At 45.0% G+C, this 27,690-nt stretch overlaps 1 protein-coding gene and 1 long non-coding RNA gene across 3 annotated transcripts; one reads left to right on the top strand and one right to left on the bottom strand.

Moving 5' to 3' along the window:
- Positions 1–60: 60 nt before the first annotated feature.
- On the bottom strand, positions 61–27,690 carry LOC105281707. 2 transcript variants are annotated; one of them, XM_011343127.2, is made up of 4 exons: positions 27,666–27,690; positions 4,630–4,919; positions 3,285–3,548; positions 61–2,996 (listed from the first exon to the last, which is right to left on the bottom strand). In XM_011343127.2, the coding sequence occupies exons 1-4, from the start codon at positions 27,673–27,675 to the stop codon at positions 2,499–2,501; spliced, it is 1,062 nt and encodes a 353-aa protein (XP_011341429.2). In that variant the 5' UTR covers positions 27,676–27,690; the 3' UTR covers positions 61–2,498. The 2 variants fall into 2 exon arrangements, with proteins under 2 accessions (XP_011341429.2, XP_026831254.1); XM_026975453.1 differs by lacking the exon at positions 27,666–27,690 and adding an exon at positions 21,523–22,114.
- On the top strand, positions 4,861–5,756 carry LOC113563617. Its single transcript, XR_003407545.1, has 2 exons — positions 4,861–4,951; positions 5,273–5,756. It is a non-coding gene; the product is annotated as an uncharacterized LOC113563617 (long non-coding RNA).

Consider the following 27,690-nt stretch of genomic DNA (forward strand, 5'->3'; position numbering starts at 1 on the left):
TGTGGATTAACGTTGTAAATAAGGTGGTAAAGGTATCAACTATCATCTAAACTTCAATTGGATACAAAACACTCAATTTATTTCGAACGATTACATATAAAGGAAATGACAATAAATAATACACAGACAATGGTAACGTGATAAATAAATAGAACGATAGAACGCCGCGGCGCGCCGTGTAGATGTACCGATATGTGTACTCGCTCGAATAAATATGCTACATATACTTAATAAAATGGATAATGTCTAAAACGCGCGTCTACGAATCGTGCGTTATATGTCCAAGAAAGAAAAAAAAGAAGAAAAAATACGTCTAACGCTAAAATACTAGTTTGTCTAAGTATCGTTCCAGTATAAAACGTCGGATGTACAGATAAATATTGGTTTTAGCCTATCGCAAAGGAGATGCTACTTTGGCTGTGTTCCGATATTACTGCCAGTACTGAAAATTTATAGTATACGTGACATAAACTATAGCTTTTCAGTACTGGCAGTCAATATCGGAACGCAGCCTTTGTTGCATGCTGGCGCGCAGATAAAAGTCAAAATTCGCGCGAACGGATTCTCTTGACATTCTCTCACTGATTATCCTCTCTTTATCGATCTATCGTTACATAGCCGACCTGAAGATCTGATTTGGAGCGAGATGGAAGGAACCGCGGGAGGCTCCTTCCACAAGAAAAAGGAAAGGCGGAATCCCCGCGGATTCTTCCGCTGCGTTTTAAAACGTATCTCGCGTTGTCCACGCGCGTACAATAATCGCGCGAACAGTCAACGGGCTAACTACGGAAGATAATTTTTCAAAAGATAATTTACGAAAGGTAAATTGCTTAGATATACTATTGGACCGCGCACATCATTGTTCTATTGTTCTGGCTGTTGCCGAGTTACGGGAAAGAGACATTGCTCAACCACGCGTGTGACAAGGAAACTAATACCATTAATAGTATTAGTTTCTTTGTTATATCTTCATATCTCACATGCTATCCTTGTCTCTTAACTCGGCAACACTCCCCACCATGAATGCGCGGTCCAGTAGTATATGGTATCTAAGGTAAATTGTCATGTTCGCGCAACAAGGCGAGATTCTACGGTAGATACACCGAAAAAGAGGAGAGAATTATCCTACGTCATTAAGTGCGTACAGTGTGCGTCGACACACGATACCTATCTATACAATCGGAGCCGTTACGACAGTCTTAGGTGCCCCTACGCTGGAATTCATTCGCGCCCTAGCGAAAATAAAAATCCTGCTTTTAGCGCTACCCAAAACCGCGACGAGGACGCAGCAGGATAATCCGCTTTTTTTTGCTTTTTTCATATTTTTATAGATTTTAAAGTTTTTAAATTTTTGCGTTTCTCCAAATTTTGCACCTGATGCTGGAGCGTAAATTGCGTACTGCCTTGTAACGGCCCCGCAGCTATCTATACAATGCAAGTGTATGTATATGTGCCTATGTTAAACGTAGGAACTCTGTACGTTCGCGTACACTCGGGTTATCACAGCTGAATTAAGCTCTCGCCATCCGTTCGTGGGTTAAAGCTTAATGAATAAATAAGTTTCGCGAGTCATTTGAATGTCGGTGATCTCGTCGCTGATCCTTTCACGTTCACCTGGCACGTATCGCAGATTCCGATTCGACCAAATCAGGTCTTGGATCAGCATCCGTGTAACGAGCCCCTTTGATCGTGAGCATAATCTATTACTAGTTGGCATATCGATATGAGTATCGCACGCAACAATCACGGTGAGATGTGCGAAATGTCTAGTCTATTTCTATGTCTGCTTTTTTCTGAGCCTCTCTTCCTCTCTATACTCCTCGGATATACGCGTTTCGATAACGATCGACAACGAATTCTGTTCTCTCGTCAGCAATTTTTCAGCTAACTGAAAATATCCGGAAGTGAAAACGGGCTTCTGGCACTTCTCTTACATATACACACTATACGGCCACGAATTTCAGGTTCACTGAGCGACTATGATTTATTGGACCGATACTTCATGAGTCTGATCGATTCGGATATACCTAATACCTCGAAACGTTCCTATCAAGATTCTATCAACTAAACTCGGTATTATGTATGTTATTAGATATAATACTGTTCTGAAGTAGATCTCTTAATACTGGTCTCTAGTATGCAGCCGTGTTTTATCAATCAATCTAAAATTATTTTTAGCGCCACAATCCGGGACAGTGTCGCTTCTAATACTATCAGAAAGACTTGTCGCAAATTAAACACTTATTTATTCACGGCTGTCGAGATACCTTAATCTTAATGCAATATCGGGCACGTTTTCCGTTGGCAAAACTGTGAAATACTAAAACGAGCAAAACTATCTAGATGAATGATCGCGATGGAATAAATATAAAAGTTATGTTAATATGTCAGTGTACGATTCGATGCTGTACAGAGCGGTGTCTTGAAATAATCAACAGATCTCATCAGTGCTAAATGCGAATCTGTTCAGATTCGAAATGTCACCTACGCCTTTTCAATTAGATTAGTTCTTCTTTTTCTCCCTTTTTGTGCTTCCTTTTCTTTCCATTTCTTTGAGGTTCCTTTTTCAGTCCATTTGTTTGAGGTTCCTTCAGGGGTTTCGCAGGCAAGAAACTGGTTTGACCGAGCAAAGGCGAGGAACTATTTTGCAAAGAATAATCATCGATCATAGCAAGATCCGGCCTCATCGGCTCGACGATTTTAGGTTTCTTCGGGTTATTCGTTTCCTTGGTACTCTTTCCCCTGTTTTTCATATTCCGAAAAAGAGACTTGATATGAACGCAACGACCGGTTCCCTTCTTGGTGGCGTTGCGGAAAACCGTCATCCAGTCGTTCAGGAATATGCGATAGACTTTTAGCACACCCCAATCCTGGATCAACATTCGAGTCAAATCGCCCTTCTCCTGCCAGTTCTTCTTATTGATCACCCTCTCCGTACGTGTGCGAGGCATTTTCAATCCTAGGTTTACGATAGCGGTCTCCACTTCGCACAGTAACTGCAATCATAAAAACAAAGGCTCGTTCTTACACGTACACGTACTTTCACTCGCAAGAGATCGATGTATCGCCCGCGCATTATATACGCTTGTACAGTTTACGGCTGTTTGATCCCTCATCGTAGATCGAGCTAACAAAGTACCCATAAAATCTGTATCTCACGTTTCTTGAGTGATTATATTGATTTACGGGTAATCTTGACGCGCGATAGCAATGCAAATTTCAATTAATAACAGTGGCGTTGACGCAGATCTCTCGTTCGAAATAAGCAGCGTGGCGATTCTTACCCTAAGAATCTCGTTGTGCATTCCGTCGATGATCTCGTTCCGCCTTATCATGGTGACGGCGGACTCGATGTCGGACTGCAAATTGTATTTCTGAAGGGAGTAGAACGTAATGGCGAATCTCTGAAGAGCATCATGTAATTGTGGCAAGGCACGTTCAGCCTTCTGATTCTTCGGCAAGCACGAAACGTTGTTGTAGTACCACTCGAGCTGCATGCAAGGCAGCCAAGGCATATTGTATTGCCTCTTTAGCACTTTGTAAAAATGCTGAAAGAACAAGGAGATAATATTTACTCATACAGATCATAATCATCATATGTGCCTTGCCGGCGCTATCGCTTTAGCGATAATCAATTTCCTCAAATTGGCGAGATCCACCGTGAAATCGCGTTTTATCGATTACGTTTTACCGTTACGTCGGATTACAGTCGTGCGCGACGTGTAATTTGTTTATATTTTACATACGTCGCAGTAAGCCCGAACACGTAATTTGTGATCTCGCACAAATCTTACGCAACTGTGCTATGATGCCGTTATACTACGTAAATTCTATAAATTGCCCGCGACTGTTGGACGTTTATCAATTATTTAATGGATTATCTGGTACTACCGAGACACTTGCGGTCTATACGAGCGATCCTACGAGCGATTCCGGCGGCAATCTCGCGAGCGAGTATAACGAAGCCTGCACGTTTGTACCGGTCTAACGCTGCGCGCTGCACGCTGTATCAAAAAGGCACAGTATCACAAATCTGTCTCGGAATGCGGCCGTGCGTAACCCGTGGTAGGCTTCAAAGTGATAAAAGTCGATAAACAAAATATATCGCTCTATTCAAGCGATTACTTGGATCCGCCGGGATAAATCTGATCTTAGCCTCCCTCCCCCGAGTCTAGTAGACTAAACAATAACATCTATAATATATGACATCTATCATCTAACTACAACAGCATTATAAACAAGTATGAAGTCTCTTTTGTAAATGCATTACCTAATCTAATTAAACGGCAGTTTAACGACAGCCCCTTTAATAAAATATGAAACGAGCGGCGCAACACACGCGACGATATCGCGACGCCACGGAAGCAATTTGTCGTCAGATCCGTGAAGAGCGTCTACGCGCGCCACGGGTAAAATAATTATGCGGGATGTGCGTGGCACATCGTAAGCGATGCAAATTGTCGGCGGAAAGTAGGACTGTGCGCCAGCGATGTTGCATTGTGCGCACGTGCGAGTCCCCCTCGAGCGACTGCCCACGCGGTCCTACCCCCTTTCCCTCCGCTTCCTTCCTGACGCCGCGTTGCAATTAATTACGGGGAATCGCGGTCGCGCAAACAGTATGTCTCTTACCTTCGAGTAGATTTCGAATATGTCCTTGAGATCCTTCCTGAAGTGATTCTGCGCGACACGCAGCTGCGTCCGCACCCTCTTCAGGACCTTGTGCGCATTGTGCCTCTGCAACGGCTTCTTCAGCATGGTCACCACCCCAGAACCGCAAGGTCGTAACCAGGGTCGTACCACGTCAATATCGGAATTATTCGGGGCGAGTTCTTTGTCATTGTGGGATCCCGAAACCGAGTTCATCTCCGTACATAGGAAGAAGGCGAGACTCGTGAGAGTGACCGTGTATAACACCGAGCCTGTAATCAGAGAAACAGAAATCTACGTCAGAGTAATTATTAGATGAGATTAAGTGGTTAATTGTAATCGATTGAACATCGCTAATCATCTGTATAATTAAATCTGTTTAATTTATATTTTCTTATTATCTTTTATATAATGGTAGTATATTTATACGGATCCTATTCATTTTAATTCAAACGTCAAGGCGTTCACTTCTTAGGAACTAGTACTCGTAGCTCAGTTTTCTATTGTTGAGCCAGTTGATACGCTGCCAGCCAATTAAGATATTATCTAGTAGTTGTGACAAGAGTATATAACTTGTGTAAGATGATATTTATATTCGCCAAAGTTCACACTCAATCGATTATAGATAATTCGCGGCTGAAGCCGATAAAGTCACCGGACCACGATTGAAGAAAGGTCGCGCGCCATTTTGCACCCGAGAGAGGGATAGAGCGAGAAACGTACGCGAAGAGGGAAAGAAGGGGACGAGGTCCTTCCGCACTTTCACACTCGGCGTATAGGTACCTACACGGATACGTAGGTACCAACCATTGCACCTACGCATCAATTTAACAGCGACCAATAGTCGCCCCCGCAGTAGGAAATGGGTTGCAAATCGGAGAATCAAGATTTATTGTGCAATTAAATGTCACTGCTTGTGACTTCCCTCGTGATTCCCTTCGCACGTTGCAAGCTTACCCCCCAGTGCGTACAGTCTTTCGAAAATGTTTTCCTACACGTGACTCGCAGCGCTCCACAATAAAATAAGTGCAACAATAATGTAGCGAATCTGTTGTAAACGCAAAATACGAAAATATCCAAAATAAAAGAGAAAGAAGAGAAAAATAAAATTCTGTCTCATCACGCGCCTAACAGGAAGGCTACATTTCCTCCCCGGGTGCAAGCATGCATATATAAGGCAGCCATGCATATTGTTGAATGGCATTAGCGTCGTATGATAGTTAGCACCATGTAACGATCGCTTCGTATCGAATCAATTTTCGATCAATGCCATTCAGCGACCCGCAGGATCTAACATCGGTGTTAGCAGTATCGCAAGGACCGACAAAGAGACCTCGTGTGGACCACTGCGTGGGCAATTAACGCGCGTTGATTGTTCGTGCATGCTCGCAGAGAAAATCCACGCGTAAACCCATTCCCCAGGCGACGTGACGTCGCGGCCGCTCTCAGGTGCGAATAATGCCAATTCGATACTATAGTTCGTAGGTACAATCCGCGCATCGGTCACGCGTGAGCTAATGTGCGTGGCGCAGTCATCGAGCAGCGAAAGCGACCACACACGCGCTACGTGATCTCGTGTGCATCGCGTACCTATTCTGACCATCGACACCTAATGCTTTAATGGTAGCGTTGATGATGATCTCACACAGTTTATCACGCTTCTGCACATCATCGCAAACGTCAAAAAACCGGTTAAACGATAAAGATAAGATATCGGGGGCCTCGACGCGCTAGATTTGATCGGCAAGTGTTTAATACTAATAGTACGAGATATACTATAGAGATTAGTACACCTACTATATAGAGATATGCTAACAATCTTCAGCATTCGACTTCGAGGCAAAAAAAACGAAATTTGCTCGTATCTCATATACGCAATCCGACTGATCTTTTTCTATCTTCCTTAGACAAAAGATCGGTTAACAATTTCAATGCTCTGTCAACATTACTCGATTGCGTGTATCTTTTAATACCAACGAAACAAGAGCACTTAAATTCGGCGATCCAGTAAAAGTTTCGATGTGCGCTATCGAACGAATCCGCGGGCGACGTAACAATAAGTCCCAATTCGATTAGCCCGTTAGCACGAGGCACGGGAGGAAGCCGGCCGGTTGTTGCGCGGCTGTGTATCTTATCGTAAAGTCGCGCCTCTTCTTCTGCCGGAATTGCCCCGAGCCAGCAGTCTCAGGCATCCTGCATCGCACGACTACATACTCGCGTGGGCGTACGCTAAAGGTGCACCCAATATTATATACGCTCCTAACGACCATCGCTCCCAACTATATCAGTTTACGTCCTTACCTACCCGTTACCGATTCGCCGCGTGCATTATCCCGTATCTGAGAGGGAGGACAGCAACAAAGTACCTTTATGCGAGGTTGCTCGTTTACGACAGGCTACGATTTCATTTTCGCTGTGGCGCGGCGTATTTGTCGCGCGTTTCTACAATAGCGCAGGCGCACGTCCTCGGAACTACGACACGCGATTAAATTATGATTCTATACGTTGGGATTATTTTTATACGTCCGCAACGTGGCCAATACTGTTCGTGTGGAGAACGAAAGGATTGTTTTTTTAAAACTGTTAGTTTTATTATAAAATCAATAACATGAATTACGCGCCTCGCTACGCAATAGTCAATAACGAATCGGGATGAATCAACACGTCCAGCAAATTGCATCGGATAAAAAGTGGGCGAAGCTGCCTGAGAGAGAAGAGATGAAGGCATGTATCTTCGAGTTCTGGGGTTAACGCGCCCGTAATTGCCGATCTGCCACCTATAAGGCCGCTATAATCGCACGCATTATTTCCATTGGATTTTGCCACGTGCAATTATTCGTGCGGACGTCTCCTCCCGTTCTTACGGTGCACTCTCATTACACGCGATAACGCCGATACGAAACACATATTTCAGAACGAAACGTCCATCATCCGTATGGGGAAATTATCCGAAAATATACTTCTTTTCGAGCATTCGCATTCCGGGCAGTGTCGTGTCGACAGGGTAGCTGCCTCCGCGGATTTAATGCATGCCTTCCCCGTCCCTCGATAGGCCCTGCCAAGGTGGAATCGCGGCTATCCTCGCGATGGATTCCCCGGATGCCAGTAGTCCGAGCGATCGGTCGGCCCTCCGGGCCGATTTGGCGAAAGGGGGCGGGGAACGCGGGGTGCGAAGGGAGTGTGGGGAGCAAGGGGGAGGGGGAGAGACAGCGCTCTTTTTTCCGCGGCACAGGACGAAGATTGTTGGTTTTGCAGCACCGGTACCGCGCGCGGTGATGGTGATGGTGCTAGTGGTGGTGGTGATAGTGGTGATGGTGGTGGTGAATGCCCCAGGGCGGCAAAAGGCGGTTGCTGCTTTCTGGGAACGGGTCGGAGTCTCGGCCGCACCGGGAGCGGTGATTGCGTGGTGATTAGCCTCCACCTTCGCCTCTTTGGACCGACGAGTGGAAGACGGAAAGGAGAAAAGGAGCGAGAAAACGCGCGCGCGAGGCGGACGGGCGGGGGGGGGGGGGGGGACATACCGCGCGGGCGAAAAGAGACGCTGTGGTGGTGCCGGAGAAAGAGCGCAATATCATCGTCGTGCGGGCGAGTGTGGGAGCGAGGTGCCCGATACGAGACACCATTCGGGCCAGCTTCGCGGATCTCTGTATCGGAGGAGAGCGCGAGAGCGAGAGCGCGCCGAGACGTGTGCGTACGCACGCATGCACGCACGGAGATAAATATGTGTAGGTACGTACTTCGGAAGAAAGATAAAAGAAAATAGAGAATCGTGGCGGGGCGAGTGTACAATTTCTTGGAGGAGGTCTCGCGATACGGTATCCGAAAGCACCGTTTCGTCCGACCAAGTAATTCCTGTCGATTGCAAAACGCCAAAGTAGCGAAAGTGCTCGGAAGAAAGTGCTCGAAGCTCGACGCTCGTACGTAAATTTCAGTTACGAGATACGTGTGCGAGAAGTCAGATTAGATTATAAATTACTTTCTCATACATATAAGCGGCAAAAAATTACAGTAGTTTCGTAAGAAATCATTAGTTAACGATGACGCATAGTTATCTAGATATACCGTACGTGCAAAGCGACACGCGACTGTCGAGTACACGCTTTATCGTGAAAAACGCGCGCCTTTCGTTGTGACTTGCAACGTCATTCATGCAGGTATGTGGGACGCGTAGTCGCTTCTCTTTCTACACCTCCTCAAGTAGTATACGTACGCGTGAATGCTTGTGTATAGGCGTAAGTCGTGTGTTTATACACCGAGGAAACGCCGCACTCTCATCGGCACTATGGCGAGAGAGTATCGCACCACGCGGGTTAACGCACGACGTGCACATAGAAAAGATAGATTATACGTGGCTCACAACATTTGATACGGTATACACGTCGAGGATCGTCGGGAGCAGTCTACAGAGGCGTCGGGTTTCTCCTTCGCTCGAGTTCTGAATCGAGTGCTGATTAAGGAGTCGAACTGCGAGTATTGATTCAAGTACGAAAACTGCGAAACTGAATTAACTAAATTAACGTCTCGACAAACAATACGGAAAATGCTCTAACTGTAAAACATAATAAATAAAAGTACTAAAATGAGCCAAATTAAGCCAAACATGAGCCGGCTCTCTCGCAAATACGTCACAATTATTGGCGAATAAGAGCAAAAGTTGCCAGAGACGAAGAGCTAACTGGATCATTTGTGATGTATATCGATATGCGCGTCATCCGCACGTTTGAGTTTGGATCGCGCCACTTGGACCGGTTCCTCCGTCAAGTCCCCGACTGTGCGCGGCCGCAGCTTCCCGTGCGTTCAGCTTTCTCTGAATATGAATCAGGCAAGGGTGCGTCAGTGCGACGAACGCGCGCCGACCTCGACTTCCTTCCTGTCGGCCGCTCGGCCGCAGAGCCTCCGCGGATGGCCTTTGATTTACGAGGTACGCGGGAAAACTCGAGACGACCCGCACGGTCCTCGCATGGTCCCAGTCCTCGCAGTCTCCGCCAATGGGTCCCGACCTCACGGATGCACCAGACAGATTAGCGGGGCGCGCGGAGATTTGCATTTTGCGTCTGGCCGGACTACTAGGCGCGCATCGGCTAGTCCTCGTTTTCTTTCTCTTTCTCTCCTCTCTCTCTTTCTCTCCTCTCTCTCTCTCTTTCTCTCTCTTACTTATTCTCTCGGAGGACGACCCCACCCATAAAATGTGGCTGAGGGGTTTTAAGTTGCCGGAGTTGCGCGTTAACCTCCATCCTTTACCTTCTCCTCCTCCTTTCCCCCTCCCCCATCCTCCCCCGGTCAATTCCGTCTCCGCGTGCTCCTTTTGTCTTCACCCTCGTCTTCTAGCTTCTCCTCTCTTCTTCCTTCTTCTCTTTCTCGTCCTCCTCTTCCTCCTTCTCCTCCTCCTCCCCATCCATCGCGTATTCAGTTTCTTCGCTCTACCTGCTGCGCATCGCCGACGCATCGTATTATCAGAAGTGTCTCTACGCTGACGCGTCGTAAAGCGTCTGTAATACGCGAGCTAGGCGCCTTACGGTGTTACGACGATATGGATCACTGATGTCATCCTGACGTCACCCGTCGTTTATATCCAGAGGTGACAACCTACCGTTGGCATCGGTGCAAGAGTCGATCTGAGACGACGGTCCGCCACCGCAGCCACGAGCGGAGGGGACAAGGGCAAGCCGGGGGGAGGGAGGGAGGGTACCCGTGGATGGGGAAGGGAAGAGGGGGGAGGCTTTGAGACGGCGCGCAGGAATGCACGCGGTCGGTTACTACGGCGTTCAATGTCATCGTCGATTACGTTATCTCGATTCCTCCGGCCGGTGATAGACCGCACACGCGTGTGCACACGTGCGTAAGAAAGCGCCCGCGCAGGCCGATCGTGCGTATACACGTTAATCGCGCGGTCGATGGTGTAGCGTGATGTGCGCGACGCCGTTCGTCTTCCTTTCCCTTTCTCTCGTTCTCCACCCACCTCCTCCCCCCGTTCCCCCCGTTTCTTACCCCTTTTTCCCGATTGATGACGGGGATTACGTAAGTCCCTTGATTTTCTTTCGCCGCATCGGGTAACCGCTGTCCCAGTTGTTTCTTGGACGCGCTGAATATACGATTTGAAAAGTATTTGCAAAGCTTTTCCTCGTTTAATCTGTTGGACGTTTCCTCTGATGAGCTGGATATAATAATGATAGCATCGGACAGACGCTATATAGACGCTATAGACACTGATAGACGTATATGCGATGTTAATTAATATACGACATTTCCTGCGATTAACATGCTTTCATCTCTTAGGCACAGATCGGTAATGAAATGACGTAATGCAATAAGAAGTCTTTACAATTTGTTCGAATCTCTTTTTCAATCTATATATAGAATCGCGTCAGGAATCTGATACTTTTTTAGCGTGCAAGCTTGGCCGGTTTATGAACTGGTTAATTATCTTATCGCGCTTGCGGCGGTGCGCGATGTTCCGTCAGATCGATATGCGTTCTGGAGATAATTCATCCCGATCCTGACTTAATAGCGGTTTGTAACGCGTGTGTGGATGTGCAAGAGAAAGCTCGACGCTGCGGCGTCTGAATTATATTGTTAACTAAGACAGTAGGAGGATCTTGCGGAAGAAATCTTAAGCAATTACGTTGTTAGTTCGAATCACTGCCCTCCGAGAAGAAGATATTCCAGCGATCTCCGATAATCATTCAGAAATTTCAAATCCAAAAATAAATTTCTTGAGAATATTTTATTTAATTTTTTCCGGAGATTTAAGATTCAGTATTAGACATTTAAATGTTTAAGTCTCAGTAGAAAATTTGAGAAGACTGACATTTTTCAAATTAAAAATAAAAAACAATAAATTTAGACTGATTAGATTCATATCATTCTCAATCAGAAACTTTTTTTACTAGTAATCTTTCAATTTGTCAAAGTTTTCATAGATAATTGTACATACGATATTATGATTATGATTTACTATGAGAGAAATAGAGATTTTATCTTTGTTACTATATATATTCTCATCAAAACGATACCAATCGTTATCATAATCCGATGCTGATTTTCCTCCGTTTTCATAGAAGAAAAGCCATTCATATTAATGAACTAATGCAAGTTAGCGACATTAATGACAGTAAGATATATTATGCCAGGAATTGAGATTATCACTTCAGTGCGAATGGCATAACGCGATAAAATCAGTGCGGCAATTAATAATCGGCGTGCATGAATTATTCATTGTATGCATTCCTGCTGGTCTGGTGCTTGGTGCAACTTTTGTCGAAAAAAATGTATCAAAAAACTGCGTAACTAAATTCGCTCGTGATTTATGATATCGTTTCTTTACGTTGTTTATCGTTTCTCATGCCTTCATGTACTTAGTCTCGTAATTAACGTACCTAATTATTTATGCGGTCACGCATAGATATCCCCGCGTAAAAAGCTATCAACAAGTCATTGCATTTTGATCCACGTGTCTGCTTGAGTAACTGCATGGCAGTGACTTAGTCAAACTTCCAACTTCCGTTTGTCCATTAGATCCGTAGGAACGGTGTACACAATGGGTAAGAAACTGGTCGTTCAATCTCGTCGCATCCGAGGGGTAATTCGCCGTTTGTCGCGCGCTCGATTCCGCAATGTGTCTTTTACGAGCGGCCGGATAAGGGCGCGTTCACAATCGCGCTAACCGAGTGGGGCTAACTCTCGCCCGGTCGGCTCCGGAATCCGCGAAAATGATGGCTTCGATAACGGCGCGAATATGCGCGCGAATACGAGAACAAAATGACAATTTCCTTGTCACGGAACGAGACTATCGTGCGCGGGACTATAAAAAAAACGCACGTGTACTAGCACGTGTGCCATGTTTAAAGAAAGCGGAGACCATCGTGTGACTGACGACGGGCGGTCCCGGATCGGGACGGACATAAAATCGAACTCTCACGCCGCGGCCCATAGAGGCCCTTTACGACGACGATCTCGCGCACCGTGAATATACAGAGACGTCAGCGGGGCCTTCAGATGGAACTAGGTACGTATACCACGCCTCCGTCGACCCTTTGGGGTCCTTTACGATTTCCCTGCGCAGTGCGACCCGCCGACCCGATAACGGCCTCGACCCCGGCTCGTAAACACGGTAGATTCTGTCATCGTCCAGGTGATCGAGGCATCCATTTCAGATTGACGAGAAAAATTCTCGATATATAAGGATTTATGTATCGTATTTATGTATTATGTACACAGTGCATGTCTCGTAAATGTAACTCGGAAGAAAATTGTCTGCTATCGTTCCGTTTATATTTATTTTCGTTTCGCTGGACATGTAAAATGTATTGTTCAATATATCACATGGAAAACAGACAGAAAAACTTGAAAAAGTAACAGCTGAGATAAGAGCATTCAATGAAATATTAATGACAATCCTTCATAAAAGCATTTGTCGTTCGCTACGTTTAAACGCCTCCCGATCGTCGTTTTGCCGATACCACCAATAAACACAGAGATTAATATAGCGTGACCGTGGCAGCATCGACAGCCGGCAAAATTATATCTGTCCCAGAGTGCCCGTATTTAACTAACCGGTCGCGAATCACCACGTAAAGAACGAGCGTGCCGTGTAACGTCGGATGCCCGGCAGCGAGAGATTAACCCCTTAGCCTTCGTGTCTGATATAAACCCCTCGGTTGTGTGTGCACGGCGAAATGGGATGGAAAATCCGCCGCTCCGGCCGATCGACGTCCCAGCCGTAACATACATAACCGGCAGCGCGATCGGTCGCGTCGCGAGCACGTGGTGCTCGTGTGTAAACGTGACTTGTGCCGGCGAGCGGATTGCGACGCGCGTACGTGTGTTTCGCGTGCACGCGCGGCGTTACGGAGCGGGCGACGCGCGACGGTGGCCGCATCGTCGGTGTGTCGCGCCGATCATTGAACCGGCTCGCAACAATCGCAGTGAATCAAAGTTGTCGATGGTCAGGCACGAACGGGGCCGCCGGCCCCGCTCCACCCACGGACCCGCGCGGAATAACGCGCGGCCCGCTCGATACGTAATCGATTTTACGAAGCGCCCGCGAAATGAATTCTTTCGCCGGGCCGGCTGTCACGAGCGGCCTACGCGCAGAGCTATCCGGTATTGTTCCTTTTAAACGACGCACCGATGCAGTCACTTACGAAACTCGTTGCGTTGATAGGTTTAGTGTCGCTGGCCCGAACCAGTGACCAGTTCGTTTCGGGCAGATGACAAATAATCGAAACGCGGTGGAAAAATTAAATTAGGCGTGCGACCAGATATTGAATTAACAAAGACACGTTTCCATTGTCAGGCGGGACCGGTCGCCCAACCCTGAAGCTATCGGAAATTTGATCTCGTCGATTTCGAGCGTTACGTGATTGATTCTGAACGTTACTGTATAACTGGAAATTGTATAAATTGTTAATTGTGCACGTAAGCAGGATGATGGAAGAGACCAACTATTTGAAACCTATCAAAGAAAGTCACCAAAGAATGAATATATGAGTCTTCGCTCATCCTGCGTCCGCGAAACTGATGCGCCCCTTTGTCACGTTTCCTCGCGATCTTTTCTTCGCCTTTCATAATCGCGCTTTAGCTATCATGACGTCTCGAGACATTGTGTCCTTTTTCCTTCGATGCAATAATAAACACGTCGGTCGCAAATCGCGGCAATCGGCGAACCCTGGTGTCTTTCAGCGAGGACGCGAGGTCCGTGTAACGCTGCGTTTTCATGCCGTGGCCTCATCTCGGATCGATTGTCGTGTATATCATTCTGCCTGTATACATCACGACGAGCACGCTCGATGCCGCGGTGCTCGGGCCCGCGTATCTGTATGAATGAACGCATCGCTCATTGCGCACGCGGCCTCAAGGTAGAGAATAGCAATCAGCCGCACGATGGATGGCGTCAGGTGGCAAGAGATCGTAGATGGGGACTTGTCTTCGGATCCGTCGCGCGGCCATTGCTTAGCGCGCGTTTCGTAATTGGCCGGACTTGTTGGAGAATCGACGTGCGTGCGTGCATAGGCGACGACTCTCGCATATTTATACAACTAATTAGCTTAATTCTTTCCCGATTGCGGTCAAACACTCCCGCGGTATGATAGCAGATGTTCTCCGAGATGCGCGCCAAATCTTTCCATCTTTTAGTTTCTCGTTTGTTAAATTATTACTTAATCATGCTAGACATTTTTTAGCGGCAATTGCCATCCTTCGAAACAAAGACAAATATATATGAACGAGATGGATAAAGAATGGAATCGATCGATATTTTAATTCAATTGCGCTCGCAGGGATTAAGTCTCTAAAGCAAGCTTGACATAATTTACGACGATAAACATCTTAGGACGCATACAATGAGCTAATTATTTTATATCGAGCGCCTACGTCGAAGTAATGAATTCCGGAATTAAGATATGCGGAAATAATTGCATCGACATCAAAAGCGCAGAAAGCGCCTGATGCGACGCCTACTTGTTAGCGCACTGCTCCTGCAGCAGTCGGCGCATTACAGTCTTTCTTCAAAGACGCGATCGTTTCGTCCCGAGGAATGAGAGATACGCGTTATAATTTCCACGTGTCGTGCTTAGTCGCGGAAGTGAGCGCATTATTGCGGTGCGCCAGCGGCTCGCTCCGGGCCCCTGTAATTGCCGTCGTAGGTGGTGGAATGGAAGAGTTTGCGGCGGGGCCTCGTAAAGCCTGGTTCACTATGCAGCGTGTAATTTAAACATTGCCTCACTTCTGTACCGCGTGCCACCCGCATCGTGAACTTCCAGATCCGTGCGCGCGACGGCTGGACTAACACGCCGCTGAAATCGCCCGCTAATGACAATAATCGAGAGCTGATGAAACGCGGAGAACGGAGGATGGCGACCGGGCTTGCAAAATTTCACGAAAGGTATATGTGGGGCGCGCGTTTGCCCAATTTGGGATGCTAAGTTTCGCGATTAAAGCACCGTTCGGCTTTGAGCCGGTTATTAAGCAATCGACCGGTGTACCGTATGATTTGCCGTAATATCGGAGAAATAATATCTCGTTAAAAATTAAAATCGCGTAGTTATTCGGGACGCTCGGGTTATCGAGTACGGCAATCAAGCGCGCGATCGATCTACTAACGTAATCCTTTAAAGATGTCGGCAAAATGAAACATTAAAAGATGTTAAGAAAATGCCGCGGGATATGTCGGGAGTTACCTTGAGAAAGCAACGAGAACAATCCGCCGACGCGCCTTAAACGCGGCACAAGAGAACTGCCGATATACTTAACACGCTCGTAAATCCGAGTAATTAGCGACTCGTTATGGACAACGAAACCGCGGGTAATCCTAAATTACAATGCAGAGAGCGTTACCTCCTTCGCGGCTGAAATTAATTATCGGGGATTTGTTACGATTGCAGTAAATCTGTCCACGATTTTCTCGGATGCGTATAGGAAGAGATCATCGTGCAAAACAAACGAGCATTTTTCCCGTTATCTAAAAGCAATCGCGATACTCTTGAAACCTGTCACCGAGACGACGCGACAGTCGCATTATCGTATTTAATTTATCGTTCTTTTTATGCTGATAGATATTTATAGAAACGCTGGGTTAGTGATGGCTCCACTCAGCTCTACTGTGTATTTTTAAACGAGACTTGCAACCGTGTAATCTGTAACTTCGTAAAAGACAGAAATATTTTCTAACACGAGGTATAACTCAAGGATATGCGTTTTAACATATCTTATGCATAAATAGTCGTGTTATATGCGGCTTTAGTTACCTTTACTTTCCGCTTATCATCGCGTTAGTAGCGCGCGATTAAGAGTTACATATTAATAGCCAACGTATTATTACTCGCGTCACAATGTAATGATTGCCGGTCCACTCTGGTTTTTTAGCGCTCACAGCGTCCACGTGCGCATTTATTTCATCGATCGATCGAGCGGTAAAAAAGCGCTTCCCTGCTTTTGTGTGCGGCGCAACGTTGCACAAATCGTCGCAAGTAAATGCGCAAGAAATCGGGAACGCCGCGCGCGCGAAAGTCTTGCGTCGCGACGCTCGCGTAAAACTTTCAAACTACACGCGATCGATTTTATCGAATCATTTATAAATCAACTGAAACGACACGAGGTCGCCCTTGTTCCAGAACCGCGATTTCGCATAAATCGCGTATCACACGATACGCGAGTACGTGAGCGAGATCGGTAGCTGGTTAGCTTGTAATTGGACAGGAGAACCCGAACAGAAAACTAGACGGGAATATATAAAATTAAAATTATCTCGAGCCAGGTTTACTTGCAGGCTATCTTTTTCTGTCTTTACTTCTCCGCCTCTTTGCCGGCACACGCTTCGCGTCGCTCCTTCGGTTGTAACTAAGTACGATTAACAAATTGCCGCAAAAAGTAACCCCGAGGCCTCGGCCAGATCGTTCGATGCTTCATCGTCGACGTGTGCACTACGTGTTGGTCAGAATTAGATGCAAGCTAGCTGCTGCTGTCCAGCTAAGGCTCATTACGATGTTGCAAAAAAAGAAGTAATAAAATGTTTACGAGAACATGAGAAAGTTACCGTGTCGTCCTAATTGAAAATGTATAGGCAAAATGATTATTTGCACGCAGAGTTACAACGGTGAAGATATATATCGCGGTTATTCTGTGTGGCTTAATTATATTGTATAAATTATTTAAATTTATTTAATTTTAATATATAATTGTAGATTAGAAAATTTTAAGTATCTCTATCTAAACTCTGAAGTATCTAAACTTGTCTTCTTTATGTAATTTAATTCTTGAATAGAGTAAGGAGTTTTTTGCAAATTTGTGATTGTCACAATTATTATTCTATGTAATTGCAATGAAGAACAAAGAAAGTTCAAGATTATAAATCGCAGCATTAGGACAGCTGACGTTGCAAAGAGAAATATTGGTCTATTGTCTGATTTCTATCTTAGATCGGATCTTGATAGGAGGCACTGATCAACTGAGAGTCAGCGTGATCTTTTCATGAAAGACGATTTGCGACAGAAAAATCGTTTCGTTACGAGTTGCACTGTGAATCTTTGACTTTTATATAATGCATATAAGCGATTCTTCAATGTGTCATGCGTGGCACGGCAGTCTGAGCACTGGCATAATATTTTCATTTCACGCTGGAGTGCCCGTCTGTCCCATAATATGTCCAGTGAACCCTGCTGAACCCAAAACCACAACCCAGTACGCATCCAAGTCGCTCTCGAGCCCTTACTTTCTTTTTATTTCCTTCGTAGGACGTAAGTCACTCGGTGACACTAAGGGACGTACAAAAATTCCACGATGTACCTTGTCAAAATCTCATGTTATACAGGGTGTCACAAGAAATAACGATACATCAAGGGCTGATTCGCCTACACCTATCAACCATAGCAGACGTTCCGATGGCAATTAAAAATTATTTACTGTTTCCGATGCTGAGATATATAGAAACGCGTCACGATGGAATTAATTCCTCATAATAACTATTAGCGAACTAAAATGGAAAGCTTGCGGTTGTGTCAGTATCCAAAGTCGTTTCTCGGCGGCTTGACTCGCCCTGACAAAAGAGAGGAAGGTTTGCCCTAAGTGTTGTTTGACTCCTCCTTCGTCCGTTCCTTCCCACCTCCGCGAGGAATCGTCTCCTCTTGCGTACGAGAGAGTAGTGAACTCCTCTCCCGCCGCGAGGAAACGCTGGAGCTAAGACGCACGTATGCAGGACGCGGTACACGCCTGGGCCCCGGAAGACGACCGAGCCGGCGTCGACATCGCCGTCGTCTCCATCGGCCGCATCGTCGCCACTTTCAGCGACGATGAGGACCACCTCCGGGGCGCACGAGTGTTTAATAAACCGGTTAAGGCCCGTCCCCGGATCTGTTTGCCTTCGGCTTTTGTAACTTTACTAGTGTTGTGACTCGAGTCGGAGTCTACACGAAAAAAAGGGGTCCGCGATGGTACCCGAGCAAACAGTCCGTGTGTGTCCCGTATCAACACGACGTGCGCCTCTATGGGCGACCGTACCTTCCGCGGGGAGGAGGAGGAGGGCGTGGTGGTGGAGGACAGGCGGCTCGATGACGAATTCAAATTTGTCTTCCCGGAGTTGGGAATTACCCCTTTGATGGGAAGACTTTATTGTACAATTGCAACGTGGATTTCAGTTATTATTTACGGTTTAAATCAATGTCTCTAGTGGACCTAATAATCTCTAAAAATATTTGCAAAAATAGTTGTAATTATTTTGTAACAAAGTATTCCAACTTACTACAGCTTAATATACATAGATATGGAAAGAGAATGTTACTCCCGCATGTGTACTTATATTTTTCACCCGTTTGAAATTCACAAGTTTAAAAAATTTTACCCTTATTCCCGACCGCGCGAATTATAAAACTATCGCTGGATCGTATGATCAATTACTCAAAGTAAATTAATTGCTGATTAATTCAAGCACTTATAACGAGTTGGAAGTCTAGGTAAGCATGACGAATTAAATATGAGTATCTAATTCGAAAGTGGCAGTGGCGCGGAACAACAGCGACGTACTGCGGTTAAAAGAGCTGCTTTTAATCTGCAGAAAATGGATAGAAATAAATAGATTTAAATTATTCATCGCGGTTAGGATCATGTGCGTACCGCGATAAGATTAAAGATACAGTCGAAACGATTGGTGATTTAAATTCTTAGAATTTTCGACAGCTAATGCATCCGCATCGAATAAAATGTAAAATTTATTTACTATTTGCTGGAAGGAGATAAGATTTGTTTGCAAGTATATACATTACGGACTCGCTAAATCGTAATTCTGTCACATATTATATGAATGACGCTGTAAATGTATATCATGCATAAGGTTTTGCACCATTGACGTAATTATAAAAATGAAAAACATTGATAAGAAAGTCGGACAGATTAATAAATGCTAGTCTGGATAGAAATACTAACGATAGGGGTCGTAGGTGAGTTAAGCTGTAGACATCTATCTCTTTACACAGTTCCGGGACCGAAGCCAAATAAATACACGCAACCTAATCTCGTGCACTGACTCAGTTTATCACTTAGTCATTGATTAGCCAAATAAAAATTCTTGAAGTGTGTAAGTGTCAAATTGAAAACATTGATCCGGCAAGGCAAAGTCAATTGACATGATGATTGCGCGGAAAATTTATTTTACTGACCAACGGATAAATAAATATCAAGATTTTGTAATAAATTTTCCACAATTTAAGAGATTTTCTCCAGGAAATGTATATAGTTTACGGGTGTAAATAAAGCAAAATATGTCTGGTATGAATGTTGTATCATTTCGGCAAATAACGAGATCATAAATCTTTCAGATATCAGTCTTTTAACATTGTAAGAACCGTGTGCATTGTTATCACCATAATATGGAGCTTAAACATATTTGTTGTCTGAGCTTCAATTAATATAATAGCTCATGCAATTAGTACGTCGATTATCATTCCAAATCTGTATATCTAATCGGTACCAAATCGGTACATCTAATTATCATTTCCAAAGAGAATATTTTGACGTAATTAATGTTTTCGTTATAATTTAAAATCGAATGTAATTATTTGTGTATCGTTAAATTAATGCCGACATTTAATATTGGCAATTATAATGAAATTATCATGTTTAAGATGATTATATTGTACGATAAAATTTTCTCCTCGTGCAAGCAATTTCTTTATGTAAATCAAGTAACATGCATATATTATATATTAACATGCATACATTTTAAAAATATTAAATATGTAGATCGAGAAAAAAAGAGAAAAAGTTTCTTACCGATTACGAACAGTGTATGTCAATATGTCAATAAACATCATAAACGGGGAAAATAAAGTTGACACAAATTCAGATTTGGAATTACAGTTAACGCGCGTGATAAATGTCTTGTAAAGATTCCAACAGATGAATGGTAAACTCATGTACGATTCTACGCACGATTGTGCATATTTAAGCTGTTTTTTTTTTCTAAGCGAGATTGCGCGCATCTCGATTATGACACCTGAGAGATAATACATAATACTTTACATGATAGTAAATTATTCGAACGTCGCGTAGAACTAACGGTTATCGTACAAGCATAATTACGATGTAAGAAGACGACCTTGTATTCTTTTTCTCCGTGTACTACGAGAACTAGAATGCTCTCAGACAGGAATAATCCTCCTCAAGAGAAGCGAAAAAAGCACAGAGGCATGTTAAGCGAAGTCAATTCTTTGACAAAAGTCTGCGTAAATAAATTGTGATTGAAAAGTAGCATGCAGGTAGAAAACAGAAACTCATTTACCGTTCAAGTTTGAACGACTGTACCGGTAACGGAAAATTGTGGACGCATCTTTACGCTAAACTGTTTCCCCGTTTGCCGTGAAACGCACGTCCGATTATCTCTGTCTCTCTAACCGTTCGTCTCCCGGTCAAGATCGCTAATCCGTTCAGCGGTAAATCGATAAATACGACAAAGAACAACGCTTCGTGCGAGCAGAGAAACGGTACCTCAAAGATCGCGCGGATTCCTCACGTGTCGTCGCGTCATTATATGTGTTTCAGTAAAACCTGTTGTCGTGTCGGTCGAGTCGAAGACGAATGATCGTTTTCTTTCCCCCCGGTTCCGCGAACCTGCCTCGCGACGGGGATGGACCGCGATTTTCAGTCTTCTGCGAGCGCATGGGATCTCGCGGAGACGTCAACGCCAGCAATGTGGTAACTTTACAGCGCACTCCGGCTGGAAGAGCGGATACACGCGCCAACGCAATGCAATACCCGGCGACCCGTTTTCGTCCGCGTGGCGAGTGTTTGCGCGCCGAATACCTCGTCTTCGCGAGGCTACGTAAAGTACGTAAGCGGAAGTGTATATTCGCATTAGAGAAAGTAGATAGAATTCAGCAATGTACACACACCGCCTTAGTGCGGCGAGGGCGAACGTTACGGCCACCACCAGCACGAGGGTCATCTCTTCCTCGTCCTTCTGCAAGGGAGTCCTCGGTTGCTCCGGTTGACAGTTTCTGCTCGCATCCACTTGCGCACTCGCGACCTCGCCGCGAACTCGACGTTGCTGCTCGATGTTGCTCCGAAAGCGCCGAATGTCCGTCGTAGGCCGTCGTCGTTCACTGTTGCGTCGTTTACCTGGACCGTCGAAACTGGACGAACTGATCTTTCACGCTGAGACCCTTGATGATACTAAAGCCACGATACCGGACCGGACAAGACGGACAAGCGGGATGAAGATGCACCGGTAAATCGTTACTGCGTGTCAGATGGCCGTCAGAGTGACATAACAGCGCACCAGAAATCTGCACATTGTCGGCGACGTCCTTCCGAAACGATCCTCGTGATCCCCGGTCGGTCTATTCTCCGTCGGGAGGCTGCCGTGTCGCAATTGGGGTCCTCCACTCGTGTCGTGATCGTGGTAACTGCGAACGATCGCGCCCGTCGATATCCGAGGGACCAGCCGATCGGTTTGCGATCCTCCGACGATCCTCGTCGGAGTTCCCTTCGACTCGTCGCAGACTCTCCAGAAGAACCACCGGCGCGGTTGACCATTCGGCTTGCCGATCTCGTGGTGACTGAGTGAGTCCCCCGGTCGCGACTCCCAGTTACTCACTACTCACCTCGTTCTCTCACTCTCGCACGTTCGTTCGCTCGCTCGCTCGCCGATACTCCGGGTCCCACCTCCCTCCCCCCTACCGCCCCTTCCTTCCAGCCCCCTTCCGTAGCCCCACCGCAGCCGTCGGCCTGCCAGTACGTCCTCCCTGTCCTCCCACCTGCGCGCAAGCCACCCTCGCTGCGCGATCTCCGTGTGGGGAGAAGTGTGCGCACTGTGCACTGGACCCCCCCGGGCCATGTCGGTCTCATTACATGAACGAAACGTCATTAAACGCATTGGCTCCTTAACGGATCCGAACGTGTGATGGATATCGCAGGTAAGGCTGCCACTGATAGAAATTGCACGATACGATCATCGCAGATAGGCGCATGTTGAAGAGGCAGCAAGAGTGAGGAAGAGGGCACATGAATATCGAAATGTGGATACTTGGATAAATTCTGTAATTCGTCAAATCAAATTAATAGAGTATTTTATTATATAAAATGTAAAGAGAAAAAGAGGAGGACAATTTTAGTTTTCAAATTTGTACGACATTTTATCATACTTATTCGAGGAATTATCTCATAGAAGCACTAATCCCGGTTGAATTCAAAATACTCAATAATGACCTGCGTGGGGATAGAATGAGGAAAGAATGATCTCGAAATAAAATTTTTCAGCAAAACGCATCGATTAAAATCAATCACACAGATAAGTAGTAAATTAGTATCAAAATGATTCAATGATTGTATTTGAATTACGTGGAAAACGCATAAAAGTCAATATGAAACGCAGAATTGTTACAAGACGGTAATACCGTCCCCGCCTGTTACGTACTATTGTTTTTTTAATTTGCCGAAGGCTTTGTAACATAATGTAGTTAGGGAAATAACCGCTTCGATATATGCGGAAACCAATCGCCGAACCAGGAAAGTAAGTTTCTGTGTCGGGCACGTGGCTCGTAAATCAGTGTTTGCGGGGAAGGTGTATATTCTTGACACGTTGATGACTAAGCTTGCTGTACGTGTATGCGTCTGTTGAAATGCTTAATATGCAGACCGTCTGCGCGATGTTTATATTTAACATCCCTCTCTAATTACTTACACGAAAGACAATTTGATTATTTTCAGCAAAAGATGTTTCGCACACATTGCAGTAAGGCCATCACTTCGTAACTGCTATTTCGTAATTCTAATTCACACATAATATGTATATTAAAGTCATTGTCATTTTACGCTTCGTCGCTATCGTCAAGATTACGCACACTCATGTCAGTTTCAGCCGCAAGAATCCGTCACAATCGCGATTTTTACGAAAGTTTGCAAACAACAACCTCTGGATCGGAAGATAACGCACGAAACGTATACAATATTTTTATTCTGTTACGAAGTTGTCAGACGAATCGAAGCGTCGCCTGTGCGATGATACGTCATCGATAAGATACATCCGCGATTAGATGAGAGTTTAAATTGATTTCGATCGCATCGATTTAATTATAAAAATTGCATCCGTGAAAGGAACTACGTCTCAAGTGTCATAGGATGCCAAAGAAAAATGTTTCGATGGTATCAGATAAATGAATGAAAGTAATCACACTGTAATTGCTATTAATGTACTTACTGCATTTTGATATCCAACTTGGATTACTTTCGAAAATATCTTTAAAGATACATATCTTCGTACATTTTGTGTGTGTTCGCTCCGATTTCTAGTGACTTGATCCGACACCCATCGCATCGGGTCCAATCACTTTTATTGCACACAAATATTTGCAAGGTGGTTTCCGTGCGCCGTGCTCGACGAGGGGTCCACGGCCGGTTCCATTAACGCGTGCAAATTATTCGAATATTATGCGCTACAAATTAGACGGCAGCGCCGGGATGGTCCGCTGCGAGCCATGTCGGTGCCGGCAAACGCCCCAGGATTTTAATTTAACGATGTGCGCGCGGTCGCTTAACTCGGGGCCCAGAAACGCGCGAGCCTCCCCCAGAGGACCCGGCCGTAAGGGGATCGAATTACCGCGCCAATTATGGTGTCACGTCGTTAATTGACCGGTAATCCGTCCTGCGACGAAGACACGTCTGCACGCGAAAGGTGGAGGATTCTGAAATGCGAAATTTCACCTCGTTGAGATCGCACAGCGCAGCGTCGCGATATCTAACGCGCGAGAATTCGAGACGCATTCTCAACGATTTATTTTTAGATATTACGTCTGTTTGAATTATTACGTCTGGTTGAAACATTTTATCCGTGGACTATTCTTCTAGCATAACGTTACGTTTATTAATAAGATGATTAATAAAATACTGACGATGGATCATATGTAGTATTTCTTTTTAAAGACACAAAGCATTATTCGATAATATAGTATAGTAAAAAGATAAAATATAAAAAAATAATTAAAAATTTTTACTAAAATTTTTTATTAATTTAAAAAAAGTTTTTTCTTTGGCTGTTAAATATATTTTTGCACAATTAGCGTTTGACTGAAATTGAATTTTAATTTTATTTGGTGTGGCGCTAAGTGGGGAATATAAATATCTAATCACGTCATACACGTTGCATCGAGCATTTGCATAATTGGAATCACCCGTTTACGTATTCACGCCTTATCGAAACGGCGCGGCATCGAGAGCGTTCGGATTGACGTTATAAAATTTTCCGATAAGAATCGATGGCGTCAAGGAAAAATAGCGGGCTTCCCCGAGTTTCTCGGTTTCTGTGCAAATTGCACCTTTTTAACGTCTTCGTTATATAACGGATGTATCGACCAAAGTTGCAGGCTTTTTCCGAGCAGATAGCGCGCTTTGGTAGGAGAAAATGGAAAATTCTCGTTACGCTCGGCTAACTCTTGAAATCGGCCGATCTGTCGACACGAGAGATGGAAAGACGGAAACTGCGTTTCCGAGTTTGATCTCGCTGTCGATACTAACGCTGAGTTTTTGCCAATTGTCAGAACGGAAATATGTGTGAGTGTGTGTGTGTGTGTGTGTGTGTGTGTGTGTGTGTGTGTGTGTGTACGCGCACGCGTATCTAATATAAGTCTGTATATCTAATGTGCCTTCTACTAAGTCCTTGGCTCGAGCTACTTATAATCCTTTTTTCTCGTGTGTCCCACCATCCTCAGCACCACCCTGATTGGTTGAAACCTGACCTGAGTCGTCGCTGACCACTCGTTTCGATTGGTGGGCATTGGGTGTTACGAACTTACGTAGGCAAATAACAAGTGAAGTAGGAGTGAACATTGCGAGAAATCCTTCGTCCTTATTTCGTCTTTTTTTTTGTTCGTTGAGAACACCTTTGTCTCGTAGTCCAAAAATCCAGTCTACAATGGCAGTAAGAAGTAAGAAGAGTTCCCATTGGTCAGTTTTCGAAATACTCAATTTCGACTGACCACTTCTTACTGCTAGAATAGGCTTAAGCCTATTACATAATGCAAAGGAACAGGCAACAGGAACAGGGAATAACCAATCGCGTTACACGATTTGAGTACGGATGACCAAATCGAGCAACGCGATTAGCTATTCCCTGTTCCTGTTGCCTGTTTCTTTGCATTGTGTAATAGGCTTTAAAGGACCGTCTACAGGACGGTTGTAAGATTGCAAGCAGTAAAAAGTGACCAATCGAAATCAATTATTTCAAAAACTGACCAATAGAAACTCTTACTTCTTACTGCTTGCAATCTTACAACCGTCCTGTAGACGGTCCTTTAGAGAACGAATCACGCTTACGATGCTTATTCTAAATCTTACGAACGATGTATTGCATAAGTAATTATTCTATTGTAATGTATCGCATCATGACGCAATTTTGTGACGCAAATTCAGGAGTTTTACCGGTTGCACTTAACGTATTTACGCACGTCGGTTTTTTTTACTCACGCATCGGCATCGGCAATGACGACACGTAGCTTCGTGGAAACAAAGGACAAAGTCGGGGTATTTATGCATAGTAGATCCCTTGTCTAATCGTTACTTCGTTCGCGCGGATGTCGGTCTCACCCTGTCGCTTTGCCACAACTTGATAAGATCAAGATAAATTTAATCAATAATTTCTTTCGCGGTTACACGTACGTACATTTCACCGTGTGGTATCGCGGCTTGCGGCACAATATCGAGAATAACATCGTAATCGTGCCACACGTATCAAAAGCTGCATCGCGATAAAGACGATAGTCGGCAGGTAGCCGCCAAGATGGAACAGGCACTACGAAGATGATTCACGACGATAAGTGAATGCGCCTCGCAAATGCAAGTCTGTATTTATTCATTGCAAAATTCCCGAGTTATTCGATCGTCGCGGCACGCAGCTTTATCACCACTATCCGAATCACAACAATCCACATTACTGTGTTGCGTCAGATAGTGCAAAATGGTTTTCTAATATGGCGGAAGTATCGTTCTGAACGAGTGTACGAAATGCGCGGGAAAAACGCGTACTCCGTGGCGCATATAAGTGAAAGTTCTGTGGAAAAATCTACGCTTGTTATTCTTTGTGCAAGATCGCCGGCATAACTGTCCCGTCCGACTGTTTTCTTCACTGCTACATTCCCTGTCCTGTCGAGAGAAAAACGAGAAACGCAATGCCATTTCTTTCGAAGCGCATTCTCGCTTTTCAGAACTCGCGGGAACAAAGGGAACATCACGGTTCCTCTCGAGTAACGACAGAGTCTCGTGTTAATGTTCGGAACCGTCTTGCCGAAGCACCATACCTTAAGCGATTAGTCACGGTCGTACTTGCAGCAGTCCGACTCGTCGGGACGAGCCGTGAAATTCATCGATGCCTTTAAAAAAACATGGATTAGAAGCGCCAGTCGTTGGAAGTGTTGCTATTCAGAAAGACCGGTGCAAGGTCTTGCACTATCTGCGCTTCTTCTGAAAGTTAGCTTGCCTCTGCGAAGGCGCACAGTGCATTCGCGATTTAAGCAGGAGTTAAGTTAAAGTTGTCTCGTTCGACGAAGCCTCCGCTCGGCGTGGATGACTTTTTTTATCAAGAACTTTCATTATCGATGTAGACAAGCGAAACTGTAGTGATACCATTAAAACGCGATTATCAATTACGATATAGATGTCGGGTACCGAGTTATTCACACGAAACGATCGCATAAATATCGCGTAAATGTCGTCACATCGGCATTTCGAATCCCATTAAACTATCGACATTTCGAGTCCTATTAAACTATCCCCTTTAATTAACTTTAAGGACGATATCACGTTACAAAGGAACTCTTTAACGCGATCGCGACCCCTTGCCATTAAAGAATCCCCGTTCCTCGCGAGCCGGTCAGAGAAACATATAACTATTCATGCACGTACTCGACTCGGGCATGCGTTCTCGTTTTGATGTATTCGTGTGTGTCGAATCTTAATATTGTCCATTAAACGCTACGACGAGACAGGTACCGTTTCTCAGAACGTTCGCGCGAAACCGAGTCCTGATCATGAATCATTCTCACCTATCGGCATTCTCGATGTTAATTC

This window comes from Ooceraea biroi, chromosome 2, assembly GCF_003672135.1.
Source record: "Ooceraea biroi isolate clonal line C1 chromosome 2, Obir_v5.4, whole genome shotgun sequence".
NCBI lineage: Eukaryota > Metazoa > Arthropoda > Insecta > Hymenoptera > Formicidae > Ooceraea > Ooceraea biroi.